Source organism: Eschrichtius robustus, chromosome 2 (genome assembly GCF_028021215.1).
Source record: "Eschrichtius robustus isolate mEscRob2 chromosome 2, mEscRob2.pri, whole genome shotgun sequence".
NCBI lineage: Eukaryota > Metazoa > Chordata > Mammalia > Artiodactyla > Eschrichtiidae > Eschrichtius > Eschrichtius robustus.
The window spans coordinates 76,046,538-76,057,488 of NC_090825.1; the positions used below are offsets into that span (position 1 = coordinate 76,046,538).

The following is a 10,951-nucleotide window of genomic DNA, read 5'->3' on the forward strand; positions in this document are numbered from 1 at the left end:
AAAAAAGTAGTAGAGGAGCTTGAGCAGGAACTTCTAAGCCCTATTTAGGGGTTAGAAACCATTTTTAAAAGGGAGTGGCATGATCTAAGTAACTTTTTTAAAAAAGATCATCCTGGCTTGGCTCTCCAGTTATTGCTATCTGCCAGTCATTCCTTCATTTATCTATTAAGTACTAAATGTTTATTCTGTGCAAGCTACTAACCTACTAGCTGTGAGGGCAATAAAAATGATCCTGCCATTGAAGGTCTTAAAGTCCAGGGGTTAAGTTTCTTTCTTTCTTTTTTTTTTTTTTTTTTTGGTTTAACTTTTTATTTTATGTTAGAGTCTAGTTGAGTAACAATGTTGTATTAGTTTCAGGTGTACAGCAAAGTGATTCAGTTTTACATGTACATGTATCTATTATTTTTCAAATTCTCTTCCCATTTAGGTTGTTACATAATATTGAGCAGAGTTCCCTGTGCTCTACACTAGGTCCTTGTTGGTTATCCATTTTAAATAGAGCAGTGTGTACATGTCAGTCAGGGGTTAAGTTTCTTAAGTTCTCTTGTTCATCTCTTATTGATCATTCCCTTCAAGTGTGTGTTACCTGGTCATATGTGGATCCATTATAGTTTGTATTTGCTATATCTTTAAAGCTACCAAATGTTATTTCTAGGTGAATAACTCCATTTAGAAGTTCCACTGTGGGCTCGTTGCTTTTGAACTGTACAGTACAAGTTATTTCTGCTTTGCTTTTGCCTCTGCTTAGAGTTGATACGTAAGATCAGTTGGTTGTAGTAAAGTCTGTGATGATAGATGTGCTTTTTTTTAATGTGTATAACTAGAGATTTAATATTGAAAAGATCTTTTGCTGCTCATCCTTCAGTTTGTTGCTTGCATAGTTTCAGATAATACTAGCAGCCTAGTAGGTTGTAAGTAGTTGTAACAAAAAGTTGTAAATAACTCCTTTCTTGTTTCCAATTCTTATAAATTATATCTCTGTTGAGGCCATATTTGGACAGGATTGTTTGAATTCAGCAACCATATGTCTGTGTGGGGCTAGGTGGGTCTATTTAACATCTGACTGGAGCCATTTGCCCATATGGCAGTCTGCCACAAGCAAGAACCTCAGATCTCTTTAGTCCAGGCAGTTTCTTTCTTAGCCTGGCCACTGTTTATGTTTGGGACCAGATAATTCTTTATTCTGAGGGGCTGTCCTGTGAACTGTGAATTGTAGGACAGTTGGTAGCATGCCTGGCCTTTGCCTACTGGTTGCCAGTATACTTCTCTCCCCAGTTGTGACAACCACAAATTGCCAAATGTTCCCAGGGGCAAAATTCCTCCTTAAACTGTTGTTCTTCTCCACACCCCACCCCCATCCCACCCCAACTCTCCTTCCCTCATTGAAAGTCAGGCAAGGACTGCAAGGACACCAGAGGCCTTAGCCTTTTGGGAAGGCATCTGAGAAGGACAGGATTTCACTGGGTGTCTGTGAAGTCTGCTCAGCCAAGGGAACTCAGCTCCTGAGTAAAGACTTCAAATTTAAGCTTTATACTGCTATTAAGTTTATTATTCTGTCCAACTTTTAAAATGTATTTTGACCTGTTATGTTATTTTGCTAATCTTATTGACTTTTTCTAATTCTTTATTCTTCCATTATTTGTAGTTAATTTTAATCTGCCTTATTGTATATCAACTTTTTTCATCCTGTTTTGCTTAATTTTAGCTTTTTTAGTATTCTATTGATTGATTGTTTATTCTTTACCATTCCAGTGTATTATCCATTCTGTTACTTAAGCAGAGAGTATTAATAGAGAAATCATAACATTAAATTTACAAGGGAAATAGTCACTTCAGTCCTTTATCACTTTCAATTCATGTATATATTTATGTATTTCCATATTATTGGAGAACTTGAGGATTTTAGAATGAAGAGATTTGAGACTGTTGGTGTGTTTGTTGTTTGTTTGTTTTGTCATTTAAAATTATACTCCTCTCCTCCACTTGGTATAATACAGTGGGTGCAGACTTCTAAGGAAATTCTTATGCATTCTCGTGTCTTACGTTATCCCTCTTCTTTACCTTTCCTCCTTCTCTGCAGTGATAGGATTCATGGATGTTGTCGGGGAAAAATGTCTTCCTATCAGCTCAAGACTGATCAGTGCAAATTAAATACATGTGTGCCCATTTAAAAACCAAGTACCAGTTTTCCAAAGACACAGCCCTATTGTGGGAAGAGATCTTTAACATTAATTGGAAAGTATAGTGATAAAAGTCCATGTCTGTCTATCTATTCATATATCATCTATCCATTCATGTGTGTATATATACATATATATAAAATTTCAAGCCTTTTATTTAAAATAATAAAAAGTAATGATTGTTTCAAATGTGAGAACATGTGCCATAAAAATTTCTCTTGAAGGGCAAGGAATAGGAATATTATCTGTTTTTTGTGGTTTAAAATTATGTGGGTGAATCTTACTGGTATAGGAATCATTGTTTGAATGAATAAAGTCCATGAAGGAAATAGTCTATAGAAAGAAATTTTATAAGGTGTAGCAATAACTATATTTACTTCTCTTGTTTTCTATAGACTTTTCTTCACAGGAATTAGAGATTTTTATTTGTTCCTTTTCCTCCTCCTGGCTTCAAATGTTTGTTGCAGAGGCAGTCTTTAAAAAGTTGTGTTTACAGAGTTCCATTAGTATTTCTTCTGAGCCACTCTCTCTTCAGAAAATGGTAAGCACCACTCTATTTTAGTTCTTTTAATTTTTAAGAAGTAAGTTTATTAATTCAATTTTTTAAATATTCTTAGTTATTCTAATAAATGGACAGAGCATATTAATCATAAATCTTTCAAACATATATAAAAGCAGGTAGTTTTCTTCCTCAAAATGGAATAATTAGTGAATAGAAATTTTAATTACTTGAGAGTAATTAAGAATTGGTAACAGAATAATTATACAAGAATCTTTATATCACTTGCCACAGTACGTAAGATTATTATTTTGGAAAGACCTTGATCCAGAAACATTCTACATAGTATTTAATGGTATTTAAAAAGCAAAATTTGCAAATGATGCCAAAGGTTATTCCAGTTATCCTATGTATATACACATATAAACTTGATTTGATCCAAGGTTTTCCAGTTTTATCTTGGCTATCTTTAGCCATTATTGATATCTAATATCTCCAGCAGTTTCTTCAACAAATGAGAAATATGCTTGTTAATAATTGGTCAGATTGGGCGAATACTGTTTGCAACAATCCTTGTCTTCAGTACTTTTGCGCTCCTCATTCCGTTTGTTCCAGACTTCTTTTCTGTTGAAGGAAGACATTACCAAAATGGAAATGACAAAATACCAGTTGTACTTAAACCATAAATACTAAAAATAGGCTAATTATAACAATTTGGGCATAAGATTCATCAAAAGAACTTTCCTAAATGAGTGTCAAATTTGAATTCAAAAAACTAATTATTTTGAAGAAGGCATTTTTCTTGTGTATGTCATATTGACTTAATGACATGGAACTAGCAGCTTTCTTAATATTTTAGCATGTTCATATGAGATAGGGTGGCAACCATAGTGATGAAACCAAGAAAATATAACTAAATTTAATGGTGAAATGAATCAAGTAATTTCTTTTTACTGTTTCCAGGTTTTTGTAGTTGAGAAAGCAATATAATATTATTTTGCAACAGGTATATTCCTATTTGCCAGCTTTGGGGAAAACTGGTGTGCATGGGACTGGAAAGATGCAGATACCAAAGAAAATAGGACCGCGGCCTTGCTTTGAATCTCAGAGGGCTTTAATAATGCTGAATGGTGCTAAACAGAAACAAGTTGAAGGGCTGCCAGAGTTACCGTAAGTGATGCTTATATACCAACTATGCTTTGTTTTCGAGTGCAGCTCTTCTTCTTAGGCATTTCTTGAACTGTATCTTTATCTGAGATGTTGTCTGAATTATACTGATAGCAGAAAACTCAGTTTTATACCTATAAATGCACATGATCAACATTTTCACTTTCTTTAATTCAAGGTACACACTTTCTTTCTATTAAGTCTTTTTCAAAAGAAATAAAACTCATCAAATTATTGTTCCACACAATTTTTGCCTTGTGATTTAAATTACTACTTGTGTATAATATAGATGGGATTTCAGAATGCATCGCCATGTGAGATACTCTGAGTTGTTACAATAGCTCTCCCCAAATGAGAAACCTCCTCTAAAAGTATGCTATATAAAATTCAGAAAACCTGAAATCTTTTTAGGAAGAAGAGGATAGGATTAGAATATGAACATAAGAATAGGGAGTAGGGGCCTGCATTTTGATCTTAGCAGTTTGCTTTAGTCTCTCTGCCAAATATGGTTTACTTGGTCTCGTCTGCTTTACTGGACATTCAATATTCATAAACTTTTCAGTGGGCTGTTGGGTGCAAGGGTAATAAAATGAAAATTAATGCATAAAATTTGTGTCTGTACAGTTGAAATAAATATAAAAATAGAAAGCAGGAAAGATTTGAATGAATAAGGGGGTTTAAATTAAAAGAAGGCTAGTTTTTTGTTTTTTTTTTTTAACTCACCATATAATTTGTGCTTCTACGCCTTGGTGAGAAACAAGCTTTCATTATGTCTTACTTTCTTTTCAGAGAGCTGAATCTTGCTAAATGTTCCTCATCATTAAAAAGATTGAAAAAGAAGTCAGAAGGAGAATTGTCGTGTTCCAAGGAGAATTGCCCCTCTTTAGTTACAAAGATAAATTTTCACAAGACTAATTTAAAAGGTATTCCAAATGTCTAAATTAATTTATGCTAGGAACTTTTCCTGGTTGTAGTCAGTATTTGCAAGTTTTACACACTGGCCCTGATGAATGCTTGAACTTAAATATTGGACTAGGTCCAGGAAATACGTTCCTGGAGAGCATATTATTTTTGTGAACAGCCATTTATACAAAAAAAAAAAAATAAAGTGTTTAATACCTGGTGTAATAGAGTATTCCTCCCTTCTTTTCTCCACCTGCCTTTTCAAATATTAAACACTGTGTAGCTTATGTTGAGCTCATTCCAGACTTGCCTGCCTTACTTTTCTATTCCACCTCAACCTGTGCTGCTTAGGATCAGTGTCTTGTGATTTGAAAGTATAATTCAGTCTTCATCTCTTTCAGTCCTAGACGTTTTGTGAACAAAGAAAGAGAAGTAGGCTATGTTACATAGCTGTGTTAAGCATATGGACTCTTTTCTTCCAGGCATTGAGCCCAGACTATGAAATGTGCTTGGCTTTTGGTTCTAACTATACTGGAACCTAAGTACCTAAAGGGATGGAGTAACAAGAATAGTGTTGTAATAATTCACTCTGGCACTTCTTTTACTTAGGTACCCCTTAACTCAAAATTATAAATTACTTCCAAGAGTCTGTATCTGGCCAAAGTAAATTGCTAAGTCTCTTGTTTATGAGCTATATCATGTTTTTAATACAAATATTATCATTATGGCACCAAGCTTTCATCATCTTTCAACATGAGATGAGTTTATAATAGCGTATCACAAATTCAAAATAAGTGCCCGTTTGGCTCAAAATATGAAAAATGTATTAAATGTGTACTCAGATATTAACTTCACAAAACAGTGTCCTTTTTCTTTGTTTGTTGTGTCAGAAAGTAAAATGAGTATGAATGGCTTTAAGCTGAACAGCAGAAGGAACTGGAGGGAGGAAGAGAATTGAGAAATAGTAGAGAAAAACTTCGAAAGCTTTTCAATGCTTGTTAAAGAAATGTTTTGGTAGAAGTTACAGAGATAATCTGTAAAACTGAACACTGGAAAAATGTGCTACTTAGTATTTTATAGCAGGAAAGAGTTTGATTCAGTATGTATTTCATTTGCTTTCAAAGCAGTTATTATGTTTTTTTAAATTCCCCTTACCTCAAATTATCACTTATATCTTATTAATCTTGCTTACAGCAGAGAGGGATGTATTCAATTTTAGGCAGCAGGCACTAACTGCACCCCTCCTAGAAAAGACTTTGCCATTCTATTTGTCATTCTTGTTCAGCTTTAAATGGTACTAGGGATTTTTTTCGTGTGTGTGCATGTGCGTGTGCGTGTGTGTGTGTTTATATTAAGATTCCCCCATTTCTCCTTCTCTGTGCTGCTGTAGCCAAGCCAGACAGCCTATTGAGAAGCAGCAAACCATCTGTTAATGGATTTGAAGTTCTGAATTACACTTGAGTGTGTAGAGGCACTCATGCTTAGCCAGAAACATTCATTTGAATTAAGCTATAAATGCTGTATAAAAAAGAGCCATACATTTAACGTAGGTTCATGAATAAATTTAAGAGAGGGCAATTGCACTTTAAACTTTTATTGCTGCAAAACCCAGTATATTTGGTGTTCTCTGATCATTTGAGGGTTTTATAGCAGGATTGAAACTTCAAACCTTGAACTAGGGGGAGACAATGCCTGTATGAAACCTTTAGTAGAATTTCATTGCTGAATTGCTGATAGAACAGAGAGGCTCTATGGATTGGTGGGGTTCCCTCCCCCCTCTTTTTTTTAATGTGAGAGATGTTTAAACCAGTCAAAAGGAAAACTCAATAAATAATTTTCTGGCATGGGGCCAGATCTCCTAGTTCATGCCCTTTGATTATTTTCTTTAGTTGATATCTTGTCTTCTCTGGAATAATCTATTAATTTTTTATGGCAGGAGAAACAGCCCTCCATAGAGCTTGCATAAATAACCAAGTGGAGAAATTGATTCTTCTTCTCTCTATGCCAGGAATAGACATCAATGTTAAAGGTAAGTTTTAAATCTTTGTTGTCTAATTCAATGTCTTAATATTTGTGATATTAAATAGTTTAATTTCAACATTAAGAAAAATCATTTAAGTATATTTACCTAACATATCTTTAAAGTATTGCTAGTAGCAAAACCAAGAAATTCATCACATATTGATGTATAATAGTGTACAACCATTTTTTGACATCTATATTTTGATCAGATCCCAACATCAATATTTTAAAATAGTTTTTAATTTATTTTTTACAGTTAGAAATATGATTACACCCTAGGCATTTTTATCAAAGCATTCTATTTGTATATGAGGCACTTGGAAAGTCACACTGATAAGGGAAGTAGAATATCAATACTTCACTACCAAAAGTCCTACTTTTGCTGTTTTAAAATTTGCCTTGATTTCTAATTTAGACAATGCTGGCTGGACGCCTTTGCATGAAGCCTGTAACTATGGCAACACAGTATGTGTCCAGGAAATTTTGCAACGTTGTCCAGAGGTAGATCTGCTCACTCAAGTGGACGGGGTGACTCCTTTGCATGATGCACTGTCAAACGGACATGTAGAAATTGGCAAGCTGCTACTCCAGCATGGGGGTGAGTGCATTTATGCTAAATGGGTTATGATAAATTATCCAGTTTTTTGATGAATCCCTTAGAGGTAGAAAGTATTTTATATTTTAAGCACTATAAGGAAAGATGCCTTTATTACATTTTAATGAAAAAGTAAAGATGAAAAGTCTGCTAGAATGTAAGCACCTTTTATTTACTGAGGATAAAAGCCTTTTCATAACATGTATTTATTTATTGTATTATTAAGCCTTTTTACCTTTGTTACGAGAGTGTATTTTGAATTGGGTGTGTTGGTTTTTATTATTAATCCTTTTACTTAAAGTGTGTAATGTCTGTAAACCAGCCGTTTCTGAAAGCTTATTAATAAATGGATGTAAATGTTCAATTGTGAGTACTTGGGTTTTTCATTCTTGTTTCATTTCCTATATATAACTGCTAATGATTATTCTTTTTTTTAATGAGTCATTTCTTTATAGACTACAAAAAAGACATCCTAGAATAATATCTTTTCTTCATTCACATTTTGTAGTCAATTAATAAGTTAAGTAGGAGGATTTCCAAATGATAATAACTGTTGTGCAGAGGGTATGTGATGGAAGTAACTTGAGCTTAATATTCATCTACTGCTTTTTCTGCTGATTTCTTATCTGATCTCTGCTTTCAGAACCCTTTTTTCCACCCCCCAACTCAGTGAAATTCTTCTTATATCTGAACTGAATAATATAAATTTTATATCAAAGTGTTCAAAACTGATTTGCGTTTTAAAAGGAAAAACAAAGGAAAAGTGATGACTAGCTTACAATACACAAAGATTTGTATAAATTTCCTATTACTTTTATTTGTACTAAAAATACTGTTGTCTATTTATCCAGTAATTAAAGCTATTTGATTCTGCATGAAAATAAACAGCATATTTTCTTTAGCTATCTCTTTACTATATATCTATATCTATCTGTCATCTATCTGAGGAAGGCTCTATATCATGGTAGTTTAACATGTTTGGTTATTTATAGTCTTCTCCTGCCCCCTAAAGGCCTTAGTGTGTCTGTTTTACTTACACCATTTCATAATCAATGTATTTTTCAGTTCTTATACTTTTTTTAGTATTATATGTTTACAAAACCATACTGTTACATCTCCTAAGTGTTTTAGTTTTCTACTTAACTATGTATGTGACATTCCAAGCCAATATTTGGCTTTGCTTCAAGTGGTCTAAGTGATGGAAAAGCCATTATTGTATTAAGTCCAACTCTTCAGAAGAAGAAGGCATTATACTAACCAATGTGAATTTTTTTAGGACCTTTGGTGAAGAATAGTAAATTGATGAGTTCTTTGTCCTAAGAGAGGAAATCTACTTGTATTTGCATTTATCAAGGTCCTTCGGCCATCATCCAGACTTCTCTTTGCCTTAGGTATAATCTGAGTTTGGACCTGTCAAATGGTTTGACACCATCATTGTAGAAACTATATTATCTCTTCATTGTGAGTCGCTCAGTATTGAGAGCAATAATTTAAATTATGTTTCTAAAACCTTTGTTTACTTTTGGTATCTTGTGTTCATAATTTTGTTGTATTTTCTCTTTTAAACAGGAATTAACTTGAAACATTTTTTTTGAAATATCAACATAATGAAAATAAATCTAATTTTGATTTAGAATTTTTTCCATAAATTATACATTAATCGTATGTCATTACTGGTTGATCTTTTACATTAAATACATTTTATATCTAGGCCACTACATGTGTCTCATCAGATTCATCATTAAGAGTTTTAGCAGCTATGATCTGTAATCTCTCTGACAATAAGATCTGTGTTGTATGGTAGAATCTTCTGATTATGTCTGCTAGTACTCAAACCTTTATATCCCTTATAACATTTTTATGGCAAAGTACATAAATAATTATAGGACTTGACTGGCAGAGGTGCGAAGTACTCCTGTACTTTCCTGTGTGACCAAATACTGAGTCATTGTTATTTTGCCCCTCTCATATCATCCTTAACTACCCAGGGGATAAACTGTATCTTCAGTACTTTCTTAGTAGATGGTTAGATGGGTGTAGCTAGCATAGATGGATGAAATCTGAGTTTGTCCCAGAGCAGGTAATATTTACTTTTTGTGAATCAGTTACCTATACTAAAAATTGAACGTAAGCAAGGATAATGAAAAACGTGTTCTGTGTCTGGGCAAAGTTTTGCAGTCTGCACTGCTACCATTGCCTATTAGCAATGGAAGGGTCAGTACTTTTTCCGCTTGGTGATATTATGAAATACCTTTAAGGCTTTTACACAGAATTTAAGGTAAATGTATTTTTTTAAATTTCCTCCAGGAACACTGATATTCTTATTTGAAGATGACAACTTATAAAGTTTTATCAAAGTTTTTTTTTTTTTAATTTATAACCATATATGTTATTTATTGAACTAAGGCATGTGCTTTTAAGCAAACCTGATTAGGCAATTGACTAGATTTTTTTTTTTCTAATGCACCTTTATTAGTCAGTTAGTATATAGAGCCAGTTAATTATGTCAATATGAATTACTACAAAATATGACTGTAAACTGAGCCCTGGATCCTTTGGGGAAAAAAGGAGAGAGAAAATGGCTGTTACACTGCCAAAATAAGAATGTTTAGCTCTTAACATTTTGCATGTTCTTTTTCACAGGCCCAGTGCTTCTGCAGCAGAGGAACTCTAAGGGGGAATTGCCCTTGGATTATGTGGTATCATCTCAAGTCAAGGAAGAACTATTTGCTATCACAAAAATAGAAGATACAGTGGAGAACTTTCATGCACAAGCAGAGAAACATTTTTACCACCAGCAACTTGAATTTGGCTCATTTTTACTTAGTAGGATGTTGCTAAATTTTTGTTCAGTTTTTGGTTTGTCTTCAGAGCTCTTCTTAGCTTTCAGAGGATTAACTCATCTAAATGAGCTGCTTATACCTTGTCAGAATTATAAGGAAACCACTAGTGCTCGTACTGACTGGTTATTGGATCTTTATGCTAGAAATATAAAGACATTGCAGAAACTCCCAAATATTCTTAAGGAACTCCCTGAGAATTTACAAGCGTGTCCTGGAGTACACACTGAGGCCTTATTGGTGACATTGGAAATGATGTGTCGGTCGGTCACTGAGTTTTCATGATGATGCCAGAAAATATGGGTCAGCTTTCTAAACCTGCTCAGCTTGCTTTGTCATTTATTAGGGACTTCATAGCTTATTAACAATTATAATTTCATTTATTTATTGACAGAATTTGCAGCCTTGCTGAATCTTAAAAGCACTTAAAGAACTTATCCAAAGCTATAGTATAGGCTTCTTTTTCCAGTGTGTAGAATTTAACTCAAAAGTAAAAATTAGTTTTGTTTGATATACATTGCTTTTATTAATCGTTATTATTTTTTGTTCTAAAAGTCATATTATTTATTTATATTGTACATGTAAAATTTTTTAATTTAAATATTTTTTCAAATCAAAATGTAATGTCCTCTCTTGTAGGTGTTCTGGGTCTTAGCATCATGGCAAGAATATTCATGCAAATGTGCACCTATAAACATGTAGCTCCCTGTTTCTTCTCTGTAGGCTGTTGGAATAAAATACTCAG

At 33.4% G+C, this 10,951-nt stretch overlaps 1 protein-coding gene across 1 annotated transcript in view; it reads left to right on the top strand.

The window, feature by feature from the left end:
* SLF1 (SMC5-SMC6 complex localization factor 1) overlaps positions 1–10,951 on the top strand; it is a 60,336-nt gene extending 49,385 nt beyond the window's left edge. The window contains exons 16-21 of the mRNA XM_068533837.1: positions 2,576–2,721; positions 3,686–3,849; positions 4,636–4,769; positions 6,686–6,778; positions 7,187–7,369; positions 10,010–10,951. Coding sequence (XP_068389938.1) covers positions 2,576–2,721; positions 3,686–3,849; positions 4,636–4,769; positions 6,686–6,778; positions 7,187–7,369; positions 10,010–10,491 — 1,202 coding nt within the window. The 3' untranslated portion in view covers positions 10,492–10,951. The remainder of the gene's footprint in view (positions 1–2,575; positions 2,722–3,685; positions 3,850–4,635; positions 4,770–6,685; positions 6,779–7,186; positions 7,370–10,009) is intronic.